This window comes from Corvus cornix, chromosome 7, assembly GCF_000738735.6.
Source record: "Corvus cornix cornix isolate S_Up_H32 chromosome 7, ASM73873v5, whole genome shotgun sequence".
NCBI classification, from domain to species: domain Eukaryota; kingdom Metazoa; phylum Chordata; class Aves; order Passeriformes; family Corvidae; genus Corvus; species Corvus cornix.
This window is the reverse complement of record NC_046337.1, coordinates 34,334,344-34,355,709: the sequence shown is the minus strand read 5'-3', so window position 1 is coordinate 34,355,709 and position 21,366 is coordinate 34,334,344. Positions and strand designations below refer to the sequence as shown.

The 21,366-nt window shown below is 42.8% G+C and overlaps 1 protein-coding gene across 43 annotated transcripts in view; it reads left to right on the top strand.

Annotated features, from left to right (window-relative positions):
- The window catches only part of MAP2 (microtubule associated protein 2), a 241,516-nt gene that overhangs the window by 84,666 nt on the left and 135,484 nt on the right, over positions 1–21,366 (top strand). For 30 of the 43 annotated variants that reach the window (XM_039555191.1, XM_039555190.1, XM_039555203.1 and 27 more), the window contains one exon: positions 18,192–18,254. The exons of 1 other annotated variant lie outside the window; for it this stretch is intronic. Coding sequence is in view for 12 of the 42 variants with exons in the window: in XM_019286265.3 (XP_019141810.3) it covers positions 18,192–18,254 (63 nt within the window). In the remaining 30 variants the exon portion in view is untranslated. Of the gene's footprint in view, positions 1–17,573; positions 17,972–18,191; positions 18,255–21,366 lie in introns of those variants that run through there. 12 more of the 43 variants (XM_039555215.1, XM_039555219.1, XM_039555213.1 and 9 more) reach the window with 3 other exon arrangements.

Here is a 21,366-nt window from a genome sequence, read left to right as displayed (position 1 = left end):
GATGGTGCATTTGGCTGTAAAGATGAGGTTTAATTGATTTTCAAGGGTAGGAGAAAATGGTGTTCTTGATAACCATTGCAATTTCAGGTAATGTATGCTAACACTGATGTGTGAGCTGCTCAGAGCTAATAATAACTGGCTGACGTGACCTGACTTGGCTTTAAAATGCCTAGTAGAGCTTGCTGTGGCCTTGTAAAGAGATTTTATATTTTTGTGTCTGTCTGCTGATGGCTCTCTAGTGTACATCTCCCTAGCATTGCATCAGGATTTAATCACAAATCAGGTTGCTCCAATTATTTCTCCTGGTAAGACTTCAACCTTGTTTTGGCTCCTTGGGGTGGAGGGGCTTTCAAGAGTGGGTAAAAAAGCTGCATACCCTCCCAGTTTGTACCAGAGGACAAAAGAACCATATAGACCCTTCTCTGCCCATTTCCTGGGGCAGCACATGATTTGTGTGTCTCCATGACATTTCTTGAAAGCTCAGGGTAACAGCCCTACATGATTGATTAATAAATACCTTGGTAGCTTTGACAGGGAACACTGGGCATCTCATGGCCACTTCAGAAGGGCAGCAGCAGGCTGGAAAAACTGTAGTGTGCTAACTCGCCTGACCTGCTATTTCTGCAAAGTTCCCACCAAGGATCCTGAATTTTATTTCAGAACACCAAGGAAAAATATGGAAGAGTTTGGAAATGTCAGTGCTGGAAGTGGGGCTTGCCAGAAGTAGTAACAGACCAGACTTGTAAGACAAACAATGCTGCACCATGGACTGACTATATCACCCCATAATCTGTATTAAAAATAGATTTTACTGGCTCTGGTTTTAGCATGATCCATTCAGTAATTCATATGGCATTCCCATATGTTAGGGTGAGAGGAAGGTGGAAATAGTGGGAGTGGGGGAAAAAGACACTGACTGATCCTTATGCCATTTCAGTTCAGTTAATTGCATGTGTTTAAAATGTTGTAACGTGAGCAGATGGGGTGTTTCACAGTTATGTGCTCTGTGTGTGGATATATACACACACACACACATATATATGAAGTTCTCTAGCACTTGATTCCACAGGGCTGTGCTGAGGCTTTACCAGCCACACATGTTGGGTGTGTATGGGTGGGAGGATGGCATCAGTGGTGGGATGGGATGAGTGATTGATTTAGTATTGGGATCCCCAAAACCACATGAGATGTGCACGTGTTCAGTGAGCAGTCCCAGAGCTTGCAGCTGTGTTGCATTTGGTGACAACCTCAAGACACTCTTTCAAACGTTGTTGTGTCTTCTTATTTGAAGCCACACAGCTCTGAAATCAGTAAACAAATTTTTTCAGGAATCTGGGCCTCAAACGTACTTAGTACTTAAATACCAGGGTAGTTTCAGTCTGGGAATAACTTCTGGAAGAAGGAGACCTGTCCCTGGAAGCAGTGGTTGTGTATCCTGCAAAGTTGCAGGAATGTGGGTTCCCTCCTCTTGCTAAGATTGCTGGAGCAGCCAAGCTGCTGAGGGCTGCATGCCAGTAAGCACCATCCAGCTCAGGCAGCATTCTGGTTACAGCTGGGATAATGGGTGGTCTTCTGACCATGGTGAAATCCCACTTCAGTCCTGACTCTGCAGTCTCCTTGTTCTCTTTTGCTGGCAGCATCAGTGCCAAGCCTGTGATGGATGGGTCACCAAGTGACCTGGCTGCTTTCCTCAGCTATTTTCTGGTCTTGTCCCCTCAGTTTTGTCCCTCTCGCCTGCCCTCCACCCTTGCCCCTTCCACACAGGTGCTTTTGGGGAAGGGGCAGCCTCCTCTCTGCACAGAGCGGCCTGCTATTCCTGTGCTCTTCAGCAGGAGTGTGGCAAACAGGCTGTTTTCATCCTTGCTACCACAACCCTCAAAGGATAGAGTAAAGCAGATGGCACTGTGCTTAATGAACAGCCAGCCTGTTTGTCAGCTCGGGCTTTGCTCTGTATGTGTATCTCATGTTTGCCAAAGCTGGGCTTTTCAACTGGAGCCTCTGCTCCTGCTGGGATCTCATCGGGAAGATGAGGGGCCCCTCCTCTCTCTCCCCAAACTCTGGTCCCTAAGGTCAGCCTTTGCTCAGATCAGCTCTTCCCTGAGAGCAGCCAGGCTTTCAGCAGGACCTGTGTGTATGGCTGGGCTTCAGTTTGTGTAATGTAATTTCTCTGAATCTTCAGATAAGACAAATCTTTTATTTAAAATCCACTTTTTTTTCTATTTTTCTGGTCCTAAGGAATTCTTTGGGGTAGTCTTTAGCTTTTAAGAGCTTGAAAACACTTGGCTGAACCCAGGAGTGTTGCTTTCTTTCACTTAGACTGGTAGAGACATGTTTGGCCAATTTCAGCATGAGCTGTAAGTGATTTAGACCCAATGGCTCTTTGCTTATAGGGATTTTGTTTCATTGTCACTTTTTGTGTGTATTAGTTCTAGTACCAGTCCATACAGCACTTGCTTGCAATTTTCAAGCTGCATCCTCTTTGCTTTCTTTCCTGCTCTCCATGGATTGGGAGGTGTGAGGAAGGATCTTGTGGCAGCCAAACCACTGTGCTGTCCTCAGCGGATTCCTGTGTCATGCAATATCAGCTGAAAGTGCCTCAGCAGGTCCCAGCTGAGACATCGCCTCACCTGCAGCCTGGCAGGCATTGTCCATCTGTACTTACACATGCCGACAATATGTTTGTACAAGTCGATGCAGGACCTCGTACGCTGGGGCTGATTTGGGACTGAGGTATCAAGCTGCTGCTGTGTAGATAAAATGGAAACAATACAATGATCTTTTGTCCTACTATTGGTTAAGAAAGGTCAAATGTGTAGCAAAGCTGGGTTGAAGAAACACTTTCTCACTCAGTTTCTGGAAGTCAGGGCAGAGAGGCAGGGGCTGGGCTGAGCTGTTGCCTCTGGTTCTGGTGAACTACTTGGTGCCTTGCAGCCCCTTTCCTTCTCCCACCCGTTATTTTGTCTCATGCATTTATTTCTTAGCAGGTGCCCTCACACTGGAAGAGCTTTCAGTACTGAAGAGTCTTTGTGGGCTTCAGAAGGAAAATAAGAATAATTGACTGGGCAGTATAGGCAAGGGATCAGCTGTCACTACCCTTGGTATACACAGGGGAAATAAGGCTATTCAGTCCAATGCTTTTCAAGAATGAAAGATTAGTTCAGGATGAGAGAATCTTTTGGTCTTCTAAAGGGGCAAAACCTTGAGCCACAGAAATTGAATAGCAACATGTAGAGTGGTAGTTGAATAAAAAAATAAAATGAGAACACAGAAAAAAGCCTTAAGCTCTTTAGTTTATCTTATTCTCCAAGTTCTCTATCAGATGGCTAGCACCTGCTCAATGCCTGGGTATTAGGGACATACTGTCAGGAGACTTTATCTTCAAGTGATACCTGCCTTTACACTCTGCCTTCTGTTCATCTGCTGATCACATGTTGCAGGGTAGAAAGCATTTTCTGGTCACAGTGACTTGTTTTTCAAGTTGCTGAAGTATAAAATAATTTCTACCAAGGAGTTACAAAATAAAATAATTTTCAGCTATTTCTGTCTTGGCTGTATGTTGGAGTCAGTCTGAACCAATGCATGTGTTTATACTTATTGATAAAATACTGCTTTATATAGAGGATATTCTCACACTTGGTTTCTCCCTTGTTCAAGGGAATGAAAAGAGACAAGGAAAAAGGCTTTAAGGTACATTAAGAGATGGTTGAAAGCCAAAGTCAGAGAATTGTTATAAATTTCAGTAAACAGGTTGAAGAACAAGGGAAAAAAGATGGAAAAAATGTAGTGTTAGCAATGTGAGTGTGTATTACACATTTATGTAATTTTAAATTTACTTACATTTGCTCCTATATTTATAGCGTAGAAAAATTTCAGAATTATCCCAAATCTCTCAGGAGAAGACAATGTTTTCTTACCTGAAAGCATCAGGTGTGACCCCTAGGAAGGGCCTCTAGAAGCAGAAATCAGAGGATAAGCTAAGCTCATGCCTTTTTTTCTTCCCCAAAATGTTTTAATGCTTCTAAATATTCACAGTGTTTAACTGTGTTTAATGGTTGATAGATCCTGTTAAACTCCAGAGTAACAGAGTATTTTGGATTTGGGGAAAGGTGGGTGTCGCGGTTTGACACTGGCCCAACGCCAGGCACCCACGAAAGTTGCTTATCCTCCCTTGCCACAGCTGGGCAGAGAAGAGAAAAAATTAACGAAGGGTTCATGAGTTAAGGATTGGGAGAAAATACTCCAAGGGCAAAACACATTCAACTTAAAGATACAAAGTGAATTTATTACTAACAGAGTCAGGGGAGGATAATGAGAAGTAAAATAAGCCTTTAAAATACCTTTTTTCCCCCAGCCCCTCTGTCTTTCCCACTGACAGCACAGGGAGACAGGGCGTGGGGGTTTTGGTCAGTTCATCACCCTAGAATTTTCTTTGGCTGCTCCAGGAGAGGAGTCCTTCCCCTGTGAGACCATGGGGTCCCTCCCATGGGAGACAGTTCCCCGTGAACTTCTCTAGTGTGGTTCCAATCTCATGAGCAGCAGTCCTGCCAAACCTGCTGCAACATGAATTCCTCCCATGGGCAAACAGTCCTCCCAAAACTGCTGTGGTGTGGGTCACTCTTCCATGGGGTGCAGTCCTCCAAGGACAGGCTGCTCCAGCCTGGCAGCAAGGGCCTCCCTCTCTCCATCGGGTCTCCCACTGGAGCACAGCCTCCTCCGGGCATCCACTTGCTCCAGCATGGGCACCTCCCCCACAGGCTGCGGGTGGATCTCTGCATCCCCCATGGACCCCCACAGGCTGCAGGGGCACAGCTGCTTCACCATGGTCTTCACCACGGCCTGCAGAGGAATCTCGGCTCCAGCGCCTGGAGTGCCTCCTCCTTCTCCACTGACCTTGGTGTCTCCATGTTGTTTCCCTCACATGTTCTCACCTCCTCCCCTTCTCTGGCTAGAAGAAAAACTGTGTGTACTTTGATTTGATTTTCTTCTTAAATATGTTATCACAGAGGCATTACCAACCTCTCTAATTGGCCCAACCTTGGCCAGTGGCATGTCCATCTTCAAAGTCATCAGGGATTGGCTCTGCTGGACATGGTGGAAGCTTCCAGCAGCTTCTCATAGAAGCCACCTCTGTGGCCCCCCTCACCCCCCCAAAAAAAACCAGGCCATGCAAAACCAATACAGTGGGAAACAGCTGCTCTGTTTGACAGTCATATGGGCTATGTGCAGAGATGTCTTTTTACTGATAAGATGCTCTTAAGGCTCTCCAAAGATGTAAGGAAAAGAAAGCTGTTTGGTCCAGCCAGTGTCTTTCACTGAACCTTGGCATGTGCTCTTTATGTGACTTGCCTCTTTAATGTTGAACCCTGCCCTCAGGAGAGACCGAAGAAGAGGTCGGAGAAGAGATCTATGCATGTAAGAGTGGGGAACAGTGGCAAAAGAAAATCTGAGAAAGTTGTTTTCATCAGGGCGCTCTCCTGCTGGACTAAGGCAGGGAAGCAGTTGGAAGCCAGCAAGGATCACCAAATACAATTGGGGTAATAAAAAGGGCTGGAAGAAAAGTGTGTTACCCAGCACTGCAGTGGCTAGAGCTCAGCACCCAGATGTAATCAGTGGATGGTCTTTGAGAAACACTTGGCATGAACTTTAATAGAGCTCTTATAGCTTAACAGACAACATCTTGTAGCAAAGAATTGAAACATCCTGGAGTAGTATCACAAGTTAATAAAAGATCAGGCAGCTTTAACAGATGTGAATTTTCTGACTCTTGACCTGCAGCTCTCTGCAGCAGGTATAGGTTTTGTCACCCGCTGGTGAAAGCTGGTTATTTTTGCATGGCCCTGTGTACTTTTATTAGTAAAGCTGTTCATGAGTTATTAATGACTTTTCATGTTTCCTTTTTATAAGAAGTGCAAAGAATATTTCTTTCTCTGTTCTTCAGAATTTAGTCTCTGAATATGAAAGAATAAGAGATTAAACCTCACATACGCAATGAATAGAGTATAAATTCTATAATGAAAATCCATTCCTTTTTCACTAATCTCTTGTCCTGTGAAAGCTCTGTCAGGCAGGCGATTTATATCTGAGTGTAAGCAATGAAATGTTGAAGAATGATGTTGCCAGTTGCAAGTTCCGAGGCTTGTTGTTTGCATTGACCAGAAAGCAAAAATGCGTAATGAAAGTAGTACAAAATATTAGGAAATTGCAACTTCTGCTGTTAAGAGAGTTGCATCCCAAGTTTGTTGTATTTGAGTTGATTTGAGGTTTGCTTTATAATCTGAAGTCAGTTCGTAGGAGGTAAGTGTGTGTCTTTGGAAGAGACTTACTGTACTGAGGTGGGTGGGGAGAACGGCCCTTGGAGCTTCCTTTGTGCTACTAGAATGCTGTTGAGCCACTGGCAAAGTGCAAGTTCTGCAAAGGGAGAATCCCAGGGAGACTCAATAAAATAGCATAGTGCCCAAAATCCAGGGCTTACAAAGGTTAGACTAACACTTTATGAGGAAAACGTCTCTAACAAGATGCCAAGCAAGTAAAAAATAATATTAAAAAAGCCCACTTTCCTCATAAACTAGATTATGTTTATTGGGCTTTTGTGGCTCCGTGGGTGTACCTGCAGACAAAGTACAGCCAAGAACGGGATCTGCGGGAGCCATTCTGCTACATTCACTGGGTGAGTGGCTGTTACAGCTTCAGCCATCCTGCTGATGGCAGTGGGGGTATTCAGGGGATGGCAGAAGATGACTTGAGCAAAACCAGCAGACCAGAAAATACAGTCTTTGTGTGGAGCTGGGAAGAAGTCCCACTGTTGGTTGAAGAGTTGCAGGAGGATGCCCTCTTGTTCATGGCTTCTGTTCAGATCGGGCTTCAGACAGGTTGAGCCATGCTTTCTGTTGCGTTTTCTGTCATACTTTCTTGCAGAGCAGTGGATTAGTTGCTTCTCATTGACTTAGCTGTGGTGAGCGATGATGTTACAGTGTAAATCTGAAAACGCCTTTGTGGTTTGCACTGCCACAAGCCCCACACTTGGACTTGGGAAGGTTTGCAAGGGTAGCTTTTAGGGGATCAGTAGTTAATTTGAAGTTGGTTATCCTGATAATGTGAGCTTTTGGTTCACAGTACAACCCTTACAGTGCTTTCTGTAAATGATGCAGAGTTGTGCATTGATTTTATGGGGTTTGGGTTTTTTTTCCTTTTTGTTTCTTTGGTTTTGACTTTTCCTGCTCTTAAGAAATTTATCTAGTCTGATCTCTTCCTGGTTTCGAAATGGTAGCTTTTTATTCTTTATGAGGAAAACAATGCATTTCAGTCTGAGTTTCATTAATATCTTTCCCCTCAAGTATGGCAGCAAGCCAGTAAAATAATTGTGCTCTTTGATTGTCTCTTACCACAGTTCGTTTGCTCAGAAACTGTCTTGTGCGAAACTCCAGGCCTTGAACTAGAGGCTGACATGAGTGTGCCTGACTCCACTGCTGGTGGGCCTTTAAAAGGTGTCAGTGGAAATTCCTCTATACAAGATTCAGCTCCTAAGAAGGGATACCCTACCCCCTGTGTTTTGCTACTGATGTTGGTCCTGCCTTGGTCTGCAGGGCCAACTTCCAAAAGCAGTGAAAGCTCAAGCTCCCATCAACTCTGTGCAGAGAATCATCAGTTAAGAAAGGCACAGAAAACTGGATGCTTGTTAATATTCATCCTTAAATTATTTATGCAGCTAAAAAGAATAAACAAGTGACACTTTATATTTTGTTACAGCAGTTTCCTATCCTTGTATAGTATTGTTAGTGGAGAGCTTGTGTCCAGAAGGGTGTTTGGTGACACCATCCGCTGAATAAGGTCTTTCAGATGCATCTGTCTGCATTAGTAATGAGAATGCTTGCTCTTGTCTTACAAAGGAACCATTTCTTTTAAATATAACCCCCTCCTTCCCAGTCCCTCCACAAATGATACCATCATCAGAATTCTCATTACAGACGTCTTTCATCCCTTTAATGTTGGATGAAAATCTCTTTGTCTTCAAGTTCCTTCAATTATTAATGATTTTGTTGTATTCTTTTTGCCAATTGGTGCAGAGAGAACCCTGGAGCAAATGTGTATTAGCTATTCCATTTATTCTCTCCTCTTCATTCCTTCTGTGGTCTTTCTTAATGTCTCTCCTGGTTTCTTACTCAACAGGTTCTGCATCATTGCTTGGGCTTTTTTTTATTCAAATATAGGAGCCATTGTGCCCCAAAGACTAACTTCATTTTTGAAACCTTCTAAAATGAGGTAGGGAGCCTTCTTGCAAATGCTGGGAACATATGTGTTTTCCAGTCTCTACTGTGGTGTTAATAAGTGGTCAGACAATTATCTGAATCAGTTGCACCCTATGGACCAGGTGGAAGTCTGGGGGATGGCAGGTCACAGACCCAGTAAAACTGTCAGCTCCAGATTCTAAAGTACAATCTCAGTGGCATTGTGGAGAGGCAGCCTTGGTGCTCTCTCCACCCCACTGAGGTCCTCCAGCAGCAAAGAGGGGAGGAGTAGGTGGGATTCACGTGGAAGAGCTACAGGCCTTGTCCTCTGAGAGACTGAGCTGATGTAGTGGGAACCCTATAGGAGCTCCCCTTGGCATTCCTTTTACAGCCCCAGTGTCCCTGAAGCTGTAGGCTTTGCAGCTGTCTGGACCTTAATGGCTCAGATTGGGGCTGAGATTCCCAGCACTCCAGCTGGCCCGTATTAGATAGGTGTGGAGGGAGCAGTGCTATACTCTGCACCAGCAATTCTCATTAGGCTTGGGAAGGATGAAGAGAAGGCAATGTAAGTCAGTCCTGTGGCTAGCTGAATTTTGCTGGAGGCTGTACCAGTTGCCCAGTTAGAGAAACTAGATGCCTGCAGGACAACAGGATCCTTATTCTCTTCGAGGAGGATGCCAGCATATCTAGGCACTGCTCTTGGTGCTCTTTATATAAAAATAAATACATAAATAAATAGTTTAACCTTCCTCAGTAGCAGGGGTTTTAATTACTGCACATACCACACACACACAAATTTGCTTTTAATTAGCCCAGTGAATTACTCTTTTATTCCCCCCTCCTTGATCCTCCTCACCCATCCCCCCCACTGATTTAGAATGTAATTGCTTTCTTGCTTTATCTTCAAAAATTATTTATCTGAAAGATTTTTATTACTGTTTGGGTTTTCTGTACTTTAGAGAAACCTATCTGAAAACATGTGCTTTACAAGGAAAGATTAGAAGAATGTTTTCCCAAACTCCTTTTTGCTTATCTGGACTCTCCCCCATTTGCCAGTATCTATCTTACTGTGCAAACCCCACATTTTGGCATTTCTCCAGCCGAGACACCACCACCACCACCAAAGAAAATGGAGTAATTTTCCCAGTGTTTTAGGGATAGCATCCCCATTAGGATAAATAAAACTGTGATTTGTCTTTTTTTGCCCACAGTAAGCCTTTTCCGGTCAAACTACTGCCGATCTACATAACTCCTGATCTGTCTAGGTATATGTTTGAGGCCTTGTCTCTCAAGATGCTGTTCAGTCCTTTATTTTTTCCCCTTGGTTTCCTGCTTTTAGATCTGGGAGCTGCTATGCAGTATGCTGTAATGATCTTGGTTTTGGAAGATGCTTTCCTGTGAGAAACTCATCCTAACTTGGGGTGAAACCCAAATTTTATAAATGCAAAATCAGGAAAGGTGAGATGAGTTTGCTGGCATTTGTTACTGACAAACAGCTATTGCCGGAAGTATTTTTTAAGTTGTGCTCTTGCCCTGTAGGTACTTGTAAACTGCTTGTTTATTTTTCCAAAATCTTTGCAAAGGTGGCATTTAAGTGATTGGTTTGTAATTTTCCATAGCTTCCTTTCAAGAGACCTTCTAAGAGAGAGTGTGGTGTTTGGGATGATGTTTGTGAAGATAAAGCAGACTCTTGTCTGGTTTGTTTTGAAGTCTTAAATACTCTTCTGAGTCAGGGAGGATCCACACAACTGTCTATGCTGCATCTGCTTTGTTTTGAGTGTTTCTTAAGTTGCTCTTTCCTATTCTAACCTGAAGTTCTGCTTCTTTTTAGAACAATCATATGCAGTATTTGCTCCCTGTTGGTCTTGTGAAAATTGGAACAATGTTGAGTAGGTTGAGTCGAAGCCTTTTGTGCATCATCTTTGTTATGCCTCTCTGCTGAACCATGACTTATCCTGTCTGCTTTTCAGATCATACTGATTCTTCTTTTGTTGCCTTTTATGTTACTGGCTAATCATAATTCAGTTTGTTCCTTAACTTCTCTGATAATGTTCCCATGGTTTTGCTTTTCCTTATTTATATGGGATTTGTCTCTGTTTTCTCCCCGATTTTTATTTGAATATTCAGGCTCTTAAAAAGCTTAGCATATTCTTCCTATGTACTTGCAGAGTTTGTTGTTAAAGCTGCAAAACTCTCTTAATTCTGCCTTTCCATTCTGGTTATGTATATCTCTATAGCCTTGCACAGAGCATAAACCCTTATCTTTTGAGCTGTACATGCTTCTGTTGCCTGCCAAACTGAATGGAAGTCTTCTAAAGAAACTCAGGTAGAATGGTAGAGGAGCCAAAACTGGCAATTCCTCTCTCCAGCCTCTCTTCTGCCTTTCCCCCTTTTAAATCCAGGTCATATTCTTCTTGGTGCCCTGGAGTTGCTATAGGATCACTTCTCTGCCAAACAGTACCATCCTTTGAAACCAGTGTAAACCAGTGTCTGGATGGCTTATAGTAGCAAGGATTCTGGTGGCAGTCATTGAAACAGTAGGAGAAGTTTCCTGACTTACTGGCAGTACTGCCATTTGTGCCTGTCATCTAAAATACCATTAATCAAAGTATTACTTCATCTAACAGAAGATCACGTCCCTTGAGGTATATGAGGCAAGTTCCAAGGTCCTTCATTTATCCAAAAATCCCTTTTGTCGAGTGACTTTCATGTTTTCCACCCAATTCTGATAAACCAGATTTGACTGTAATCACATTACACTTCCCAAAAGTCTCCCTGGTGATGGTGATTGGATGTGGCACCCTTCACTTTGTACCCTGAGCTCATGGACAGTGTGAGTGCTGCAAAACAGCTGCTGCCTTTCACCCTTGGGGCAACTACCTGGTTCAGATGAGGGAAGTAATTTACATGTACAAACAGCTTAAAAATAATTGTGGACAGAACTGTGAGACCAGAGTGAATGAAGGCTATGTTTAAGTTATCTAATCCAAGTTTCCAGTCATTAAACCCATTTTAGTCATGATGTGGTAAGTGCTGTGGGTTCAGCGGAGCAGTGGCCGACTTAAATGTGTCTAAGCCAAGAGGGAATTGGGATCATTGTGTTAACCACAGGAAATCTGCTTTCATGGTGATGAAAACAAGAATCAATCGTAAGTTGCTAATGAATTAACCTACAGTATCTGCTATGTTCATTTCACAGTAAATGTGATAGTCAGAATCCATTAAGAAACCCTTGCAAGGGGGTCCTCTGCAAAGACAGTATCTGTACCGTGCAGTGCACACTGCCAGCCCTCCTTCCTTTATCTGAAATGCTACAAGAGTGTGCATAAATACAAATGCTCATCCAGGAGCACTCAAGTCAAGGAAGGGATTCTGGTGGTTTTAGCAGGGCTTTGTCTTAGAGGTCAGAGTGGTTGTTAACTGTGGTTGGTTTTACTGGAAATCTGCTGTCTGTGAAGGGCAGGTATTGGACAGGCTCAGTTGCATGCAGAGGACCTGGCTGCCCATGTTAAGAGGGGATAAGCTGTTGCACCATTCTAGCAGTTCCACATCTGAGCCCATGTAGGTCAGGCTGAAAGCAGCATTCTCATAAGGCTGTTTTTGTTGTCTCTCCTCTGAGGTGAGGACAGAGCTGCTTCCCCTCCACACGGCTCAGCTGCTGGGAGCTCTTGCATGAGTTTCTGCCTGATTGCCTTCCTTACATAAAGTGTTGCTAAATGAGAAGCTGTTGGAACCAATTGTGCTACATGGTACTACATGTTACTGCAATTTCTATTGCCTGTCTGGTCGGTTTTGCTGTCGAGGAACAGCAGTTAGCTGAGCTAACCAAATTAAAAAAAAAAATTCTTGAAGGAAAGTATGTACATAGGAGAAAATAATCACCCGGCAGCTTTTAGGAAGGCAGTACTTAGCTGCTAGAGAACATATTTCTGAGAAAAGATTGATCTTCAAGTTAAGGAGCAAATACCTTTTCAGTGAAAGGGGTAACAGATACCAGGCATACTATTTCAGGCAAACATCTATTTTCAATACTGCATTAACTATATACCAGTGTTCTATTGACTGAAAAATATTTACATGTTTTCCTAAATATAAATGGTATTTGAATTGAAACACTACCCAAAACCTATGATTAGACAAAAAGATAAACCTGTGTATTTTGCATTGCAGTTCCTGCTTTATATGTCTTTAAGGCCGTGCCAGCTTTGTTTATATTTTAATGGCAAGTTTTGCAAAATCTGCTTCAACAAATGATTCATTAGTTTAGACTATTTTGTTTATAAATTTAATACAGAATAATAGCTAAGGCTTCTGTTATGACATGACAATTTAAAAGCATTAGGTTACCTGATTAAGTGAAGTACAAACTGATATATTAATAAATTCTATTACAGTAGCTGTGATATTTTACAGTAAGCAAGTTTTTATTTGACTCATCACTCCACTGGTAGGCCAGGAGAGAGAAAAGGTGAGAACAAGTGGTACAGATTCTATCTGCAGTATTTTCTTAGTCATAAACTATGATAGGATGGAGAAACAGTTGGTGTTTCTCTTTGATGTACAGCTTGTCACGTGGACACCCATCAGGACAAGGGCTGTGTGTTCACTCATATAATCTTTGAGCCTCCCAGTAATGCAGTGTTGCCTGCACAGGCCTGTCTCACAGCCTTCAAAGCCATTGTGTTCGTGGATGTATGCAGTGCAGTGATCTGGTTTTGTGGAAAGTCACGGCACTCTCAGGTGGCATTGGTTTCTGCAGGAGGGTTGGTGCTATCAACTGCTTCTGATACTGTGGACACAGGGAATCAACTGAAAATTTAGACTCCACTTCCAAGGAAGTGGAGTCACAAGGCACTTTTAGGCTGTACTAGTTGGGACACATCAGATGTCTTTATAATGTTTCAGTGATTCCCTGAGATGGGGGTTTGCTTCTGCCATGTCAAAATTTGGGGTGTGATTATTTGCTCATCTCTCTGCTTTTCCTTTGTGGATGGATTTTGAGGTTGGGGTGTTTGTTTTTGCCTAGCTGTCAGTGACACTAGCACCCCAGAAACAGCAGGCCGAACAAGCAGTGAGACCAAGCTGTTCCCCTCCACATGGAGTACACAGGATGGAGGGGATGGTTGATTTTGGGGTAACTATACAAAAGCTTGTGTTGCAGCTGTTACTAGTGTCTCTACCACATATACATACAAGGTTTAGGGGCTAACAAATACATTTCATGAATTTTGCTTTCTTATTCTCTTGTTCTCACTGGTCTCTAAGCTAGAAACTAAGGATTTCCTCAGAAAGCCAAAGAATTTGGTAGCTTCAAAGGGTTAAGTGCAGTACTGGTTGTTCTGAAAAACAGACCTGGGAGTACTTAAATTTCCTACATCTTCCAGCTTGATTTTAGTGACATGTTGGCAGAGAGAGAAGTAGAAAATCCCTTTCTAGATATTCCACATATTGATTATTTAGTTGAGGAGAGTCAGCTAGGATTCACAAAAGAGAGATCATGCCTGAAAGTATCTGTCTGACAAGTTTAAAACAAATAAGCTGAGATAGGGGAAAGAGAGGCCATAATATGCCTGGGATTTGAAGACTCATTTATATAACCATGCTGCACAGAAGCCCACGTTGTATCAGTTAGTGTGTCAGTGGGTGCAAGAGAGCTGGCCACAATAGTCAGCGTGAGGGGGTGACTTTGGATGAATACTGGGAAAGGGTAATGTCACCAATACAGGCCTGTTTTATTGGTAGCCTGGGAGGAAGGACAGATGAGTCCTGTAAAGATGTTGAAATCTGCTGTGGATACAAAGCTGGTGGCACCACTGGTATAAAGGAAATAGTATGATTAAAAGGGCCCTGGACTGGCTGCATGAGGTGGGCAGAGCAGCTCCTGCATGCTTGTACTTTGAGGAGAAGACTAAAAACAAAACACCAGGGTCCCTCTGTATCCTTAAACTTTCTAACCTGCCTTGAAATCCTTGTTACCCACTGAGGCTGCTAACTGGGCCAGTGGCTTTTCCCTAACTGCTCCACATCCATCCTCTCTGTTTTCAGTAACCACAAAGAGGAAGATGGTGACTCCAGCGTTATAGCCCTCCTCACTACATAGCCCTGGTGAAAGAGCTAGCGTGCTAAACTGCATGTGTTTTTCTAGAATTTATTACTGCTCTTCTATTTTGTTTTTCCCCTGCCTTGAGAAGGGGAAAAAAAATAAAAGCAAGTTTTTCCCTCAAATGGATGGTAAAATAGATAAACTGATGTTTATTACTACTGCAGAGGAACAGACAATATTTAGAGAGTCTGGTGAAGCATCTATCTCCTCTTAAGCTCTCCAGAAGGCAGAAATCCCCAGCATTGTTTCAAGTGCTAAGGCAATAGTGAATAAAAAGAAAATTCCCTGTTCCAGGCCTATTTTTACCAGAGTGGTGCAGTTCCTGTTCAGTAGACCTATGCCTCTTAATCTACATCACTAATGATATTGGAAACTATTTTAGGCATTGCATAAAATGTTCATCCAGTCTTTGCTAAAAAAGAAGCAACCAACCCACAAGTCCTTTGTTAAACACTGGTTGCAAGGCTTCAGCAGTGATTTGGGTAGAAAGATCTTGGGGAGAGGTTGTGGAAGTGTCTTGCTTTGTTTTGGAACGGAGGTTGTGTGTGACCTTGGGAAAGCCCAAACCTATGGTTATTCTTCTTCCCCCCACCCCCACCTCCCCCACCCTCCTCATTATCCTGGAAATGAAGAGAGCCACTACAATTATCTCTTTAGGGTTTTGGCTCTTTTAAGTTAAAATGGCAGCTGTCTTCTGTTTTGCCCAGCATCTTGCACAGAGGGACCCAGTATGCAGCTGGGCAGTAATGAAGTTGAGTTCATTATCTTGTGTGAATGTGATAATGAAAAAAAATCCACCTGAACCAGCAAAATCTTAAGAATTTAGATCAGGCCTCAGTCACAGTCTCACTACCTCCTTTACTGAGATTGTAAATGTCTTTACTCCTCTTTGAGAGGAATAGTGCTGGAAATGTAATTTAATTATTTCCAGGACTTTGTCTTGTCAGCTTCCTTATATTTGTATTTTCACTGTGTTGGGGTGCATTGATTTTATGTGAAGAGTTTCCTGCTTCTGTGACTAAGCCAGGTAAACATGAGGTTAAATCTCAGACAGGGCTGAGTGTTCTCTGTGTTCCAGCATCTATCTGGATTAGGCACTTCGTCCCTGTCTCCTCCTATGCCTTTTGTCTTGTCAGAAGTATTTTTATAGGTACGGAAACATATATCGCAGGGCAACCAGAACAAACTTGATGATTAAGATGGTTTTTATTTGCAGTATCTTAAGATGAAACCATTTGCCATGGGCTGTTTCAGCAGATTGTGTCTCTGGAAATGCTTTCATGGGCAGACTGAAGGTGATTTGGGTGGGTGGTTGAACATTCATCACTAGGCTCCAGGGTATAGGACACAGGCTGGCAATATGTATCCATTGCTTGTGAGCCACGTGAGTTCCGTTAGGAACCTCTGAGAGAAATTACAGGACAGTTTTCAGGACTTCTTATTCTTCTATCATCCCAGCTCCAATGATGATGTTGCTGGGACCTCCCAGAGCTCCTGGTTGTTTTGGGGAAGAGTGGCTGGTGAAGGGGAGCTGCAGAAGTGAGGGAGAGATCGTAGCAATGCTGTGAACAAGCACCAACTGGTGAATGGTGGAGCTGAGGAAAATGCGGGCAGGATTAGGGTTTCCTTGGTTTCTGCGGAGAATGATCTCTGCAGTGGGAGGTTTGGCAGCAGCAGGCACCCCTTCCCATGAGTCACAAGAGGCTTTTTCAGAGGAAAGGTCTAAGAATTGCACTAGGGCCGCTCTTGCTCATTTTTTTTCTGTTCCTTCCAAAAGGCCTTTTTGCTGCCATGTGGTACCTGCTCCACTGTCATCCTTGTCCCATACAGCCTACCTTCCTCCATTTCCTCATCCTCCTCACTGCTGTGGTGGTTGAGAGAGTGGGGGAAAACTGTCAGCTCAGGACAGATGCTCTTAAGTTACTAAGATTTGTTTATAGCAGTGAGGGTGGAATTTCTGTTTGATGCAAAGGTTGATGGATGTGTGAAGTCATCATGTGGTTGTGGGGGAAGGCAGAAGGGAATTGATTCCCTTTGTAGCCCTCTATCCCCACAGTTTTGGGAGACAACCCCTGGAAATCAATGGGAAATTTGTTACTCCTTCCTGTAAGCCCCTTGGCCCACTCAAAGGTAAATAGGGTTTGTTGGACCTCTCCCAAACTTTGCAGTAGGGAGATGTTTGATTTTCTTGTTGATAGCCTTCCCTGTCAAGCGGTCTGATGTCATGGGGACCAAGAAACACCAACTTACTGCTGGGAAGTGAACCTAGTTGACTTCTGTGTCCTGAGTGCAGGGAAATTCAAGCTTTTCTTCAGTCCTTAAGAGCGTGCCGGGCTCATTGGTTACTCCTGACTGCTCCTTTGCTGTGTATGCTGTTTCATTACAAACTTACAATGCTTGAAAAAAAACCAGTTTGTCTTTTAATTTTTCTTCTACTCTTTTTAAAAGTTCATTTATGTTTGTTTAGCCCTTCTTTGCTAGCCCTCCACAGCTGAGCTGTTGAGCTCCCCAGGTCCTCACAGAACACTGGGTGATACCCAGATTCATAGGTCCCTTTTCCTACTGAGATTAATATTGTCCTGAAGAAAGCCTTGAAATAGGGAGATGAGATCAAAGCGGACACAACAACTGAATAGTGGCACTAAAACTGAAGTCCTCACTTCACAAAGAACTTGTTTTTGAGCTGAACTGTGCAGTGAGCCCTATTATACTCTTGTATTAGTCCTGAAGGGTTCTTGCTTGCCCCTACAGTCCTGCAGCACTTCTGCATTTTCCCTGGTTTTATTTCCCCTTGGTGTGAATAAGCAAATGCAAGGCTCGAATAATAGCACAGTCAAGCTGGTTCCGACATGTGAACAGAAGACTAGATAGAAAAATAAAAGGGAAGAGGGAATTGCCTTCTTGATCCATAAAGCACAAAATACTAAATCCCTCCAGACCTGCTTTTTGTCATGTACTGTCCATGAACCCTGTTTGGGATTTGGATCAGCATCACGGCAGAATCCGGGTGCGTTGCTGCTTGTATGCAGTGCAGGCTTGTGTGTGTCTGGCAGCAGCACAGAAGAAACCAGTTGATGATAGTCATAGGATTAAAGGCCCAGTTCCTGGGGACACACTTGGTTGGATGCAATTAAAATGCCTGTCAGGCATTTGATACCAGCAACCCCTTGACAAATTGCTTCAGCAGCCGCGAGGTGCAGCATCCTATTGTAAGTGGATGATGGCGGAGCTGGCTGGCTTGTCATCGTTCTCGAAATTTCTGTGGCCAGTGAACTCCCTCTTCCTCCCCCACTCATCCTCTTTTCACCACTGCGGGGACTTTTTCTAATTTGCAGTTTTCCTTTTCCTGACGTACACATGGTAGATACAAGCTGGTGGCTTACAGACTGCGTCTGTCTGGAGATAGGCAGCGAGCCGATGGATAACAACACTCCGGGAGAATGATTATGCAGCAGTTATTTAAGGATAGGCTTTTGTGGTATGGCAGCATATGAGCTGGTAATGATTTTATTTAAAAAATGTCAGGTTTGTTTTCTTGTTGAGAATTTGAAAGAGCTATACCTTTATGCTGAAGCTTTTTGGATTTTGTCTGCTGTAGATTAAAATCGGTAGCAGTGCACACTGGATGAATTCAAATGGATAGGTAATAAACTTCTGTGGATTTGTTTATAAATACGTTGATGCATGCATAATGTGTATTATATGCAGACACACCTTACACAGATGACTGTATGGATATATTTATGCATTTCTGTCTTTGTATCATAGAAGAAAAACTTTTCTTATAGCTAAAAAACTGTTTTTCAGCAAAAATTAAGTGTTTTCAGGGTGGTTTTGCCCCTTCCTTTTTTTTGTATTTACAGATTCTTCAGTGTATAGTCTTGGACACCGTGCTGATTGGAATCTTCTTTTCAACGATCAGAAAGGTAGGACACCTCTCTTTAAATGTGGGAATGAATGTGGTACTGGGTGTGGTTTGCTCTTTGTTATTTTGTTTTTCTTTTTTGATTTACACAAGAGTTGGGTATTTTTTGTTTTTGTCAGCTTTGCAGAGATTTTCAAATTGTTGTGCCAGGCACTGTAAAGTTATTTTTGATGTGTAAGCATATGCTCTGGGTAACTAATTAGTCCTTTCAGCTGCAGCTACCAAAGAGCAAGATACAAACCTGAATGCATATCTATTGTCTTGTGTTAGTATAGTGAGAGTGCAAGCTGCCTCCTGTCTTACCACATTTGGGGTCCTAATACTGATTTTAGCATCAGCAAGGACAGGGTTAAACTCACAGGCTTGTTCTGAGCAGGTATAATCTCTCACAGGAAAGCAGCTCACGAAGCTCATTGTTCCAGCAGCCTGTCAGTGCTGGGTGAGCATCTGATGGCTTTTTGACATACCACTGACACTTCAGAAATTGTCTGTATATCAAAAGGAGGAAAACAAGCTGGGTTTTTTTGACAATATCATTGTTAATTTCCAGGAGTGGCAGTTTATTGTCTTCTTCCCCTGATACCTTTTGGCTGTGGTTGCTTTAAGCCCTTGCCCCCTGTAAAGGAGAGAGGGAGATAAAACGTTGCAGAATAAAATTTGTAAGTTACTTTGTATTGGACTTCCAGATGTGTCAGGTAGCTAAGGAATACGGATTTCATTGATTTGCAGTAAGGACTGTGCTCCCAAAAAAAAAAAAAAAAAAATTAAAATCTAGGCAGGATTGAAAATCTGCTCACTTCACCTTCATGGAGAGAGGGAAAGTTATATCCATCTTGAATTAACTTTGTAGGTGCCACTTCTCACCCAACACCTACCGAACCAGACTTTATGATGTCCTTCTCTGTTTTGGTGTCCTACAGGTGATCATACTTCTTAAACTCTGCTTTTAGACCTGGAGGAAATGTGTGCAATCAAAATATGCATGTGTCTTCAGTCTGAAGTTTTAGGAGGCCTTTTAAAAACGTGAAAAAAAACCCAGAAATTTTTCTGGAAAGGCCGTTATGTTTCACTGTGTGAGAAAGCCTGGACTCCTGAAATGGCGATTATGGGTCCCCCTGACAGGCAGGAATCCCAGGCCAGAACCTGGGCACTGGCAAAGGTGTGGGCCACTGCTAACAGCACAGTATGCCTCAGAAAGGTGATGAATAATCAATGTCATTGAAATTGATTTCTAGGTCTGGTTGATAGATTCTGTTTTCCTGTTTTTTGAGGGAAAGCATTGTGAATTTTTCCAGATATTCTCTCTCCTGTTTTCTTACATACAATTCTATTATTTGTTTTCCTCTTCTACACATCTTTCCATTCTCTTGGCCCTTGCAGTTTTTCTGTCCTTGGCAGAAGGCTTTTTACCTAAGAGATTTTCCTGGCTGAATAAAATTCTTGAAAGGAATTCTTTACTTGCTAGTTTATCTTAGCTGCTTTCAATACTGTTTCCTCCTGGCATCAGTTATCACTAGACTCATTGAAATAGAAAAACCTGTAGTAAATAGTGTATAAAATGCTTTAATTTGTGAAAAATGCATTCAGTGATTTGATTTTAGCTAAGAGCAAGTCCCTTCTCTTCCCTCTACTCTTAATTTCACTTCCGTTGTCCAAGGCAACAAGCCAAACTGCAGTCTCATTCTGATTTCATTAATGTTTTGCAAACTCTGTCTCAAGGACTAATATTGCTTGCCTGGGCTTGATGTCAGAATCCAAGGTTTTGCTGCAGCATTGGAGAAGGGGAAAGGAAGGATTCTCACAAATAGAAAGGATGGCATTGTTAGCACACAGGTAGAACTGCCTAGTTTTTATAGTATTGGTGGATAAAGAGTCCATCCAAATTGTTGACAATGTGATCCCTTCAGATCCCAGCAGGTTTTCATCTGCCGTGGAAATATCTCATCTCCTGTGCACAGCATCTAATCAGTCCTCTGTGGTATCCAAAAAACAAAGAAAAGGCATCAGCTATTTGTTATTAAATCAGAGTTGGTGGAGACTGGATTTTTTTATTACATAGAAAAATACATATACATTTCTTATTCATCTGATTTAGCAGTCATTTTAGCCTCCTGCTTTTATCTCAGTTTTTAGGATTCATGTTACAAATCATTCCTTCAGGCTACAGAGAAGGAAATGAGATGTTATACTGGCAAAAATGGAAATTATTTCAAACAACATAGTTTTCTTGACGAAGAGGTAAGGGGTACTTAGGCTGTAAGAAGACAATTAATTCTAGATTGACAGGTCTTAAAAATCCTGTGGCCACAGGGGTAGCTTAAGCTGGCTTGGAATATCAAAAGGAAAACATTTTGTTAGCTGATACAAAAAGGCATCAGAAGGCAGAGTGTGCAGTGGCAATGAGGTGCGCTGGATTACAGTTTGTGGACTCCAAGGCATACACCCAGGATGATGTGATGTTTGGCACTCACCTTCAATTAAACATATGACATGGTGACCAAATGCACTGAAGGCATCCGGAAGGAGCATGTGGTGTCAGTTCACCTCCAGAGCTCAGCTGCGGGGAGCAGCATCAGGAGTGAACTTGGGTCCATGTCTGCCCCTGTCCTGAGATGATCATCTTTTTTTTAACCCCACTCGTAATGATCCTCAGAGAGGAGCTAAGGAGGCCATTTGCTTTATGGCTGTTCTAGGCTGGGTCTCAACATCCTTGGTTTGTTTGCTAGGGTTAGATCACCAGTATTAGTGTTGTCTTGTCCTATGACTACATGAAACAAGTAGTGGTTTGAGCATTGGAATGAATGGTGCTGACTTTGATTTATGTCTTGTGCTTGATGAACAATTCTCAGTGAAGATTTTCCTGCTGTTTTACTGATTAGAAAGACTGTCTCCTAGGCAGATCATTTGGTGGCAAATGAGAGTCCTATATTATGACTTCTTTCAGCTGGAACGTGAGCAGGGTCACTTGCAAGGTCTGCTTTTTTTCTTGAATGTCAGTTTTCATGGGAGTTGTAGGAAGGCAGTTACTCTGTAACAAAACAGGCTGGAATTGGTCAAGGGACTCAAAAGTTACTAGCTGCAGAGAACGTAATCTGCATAACACTGGTTTTCAG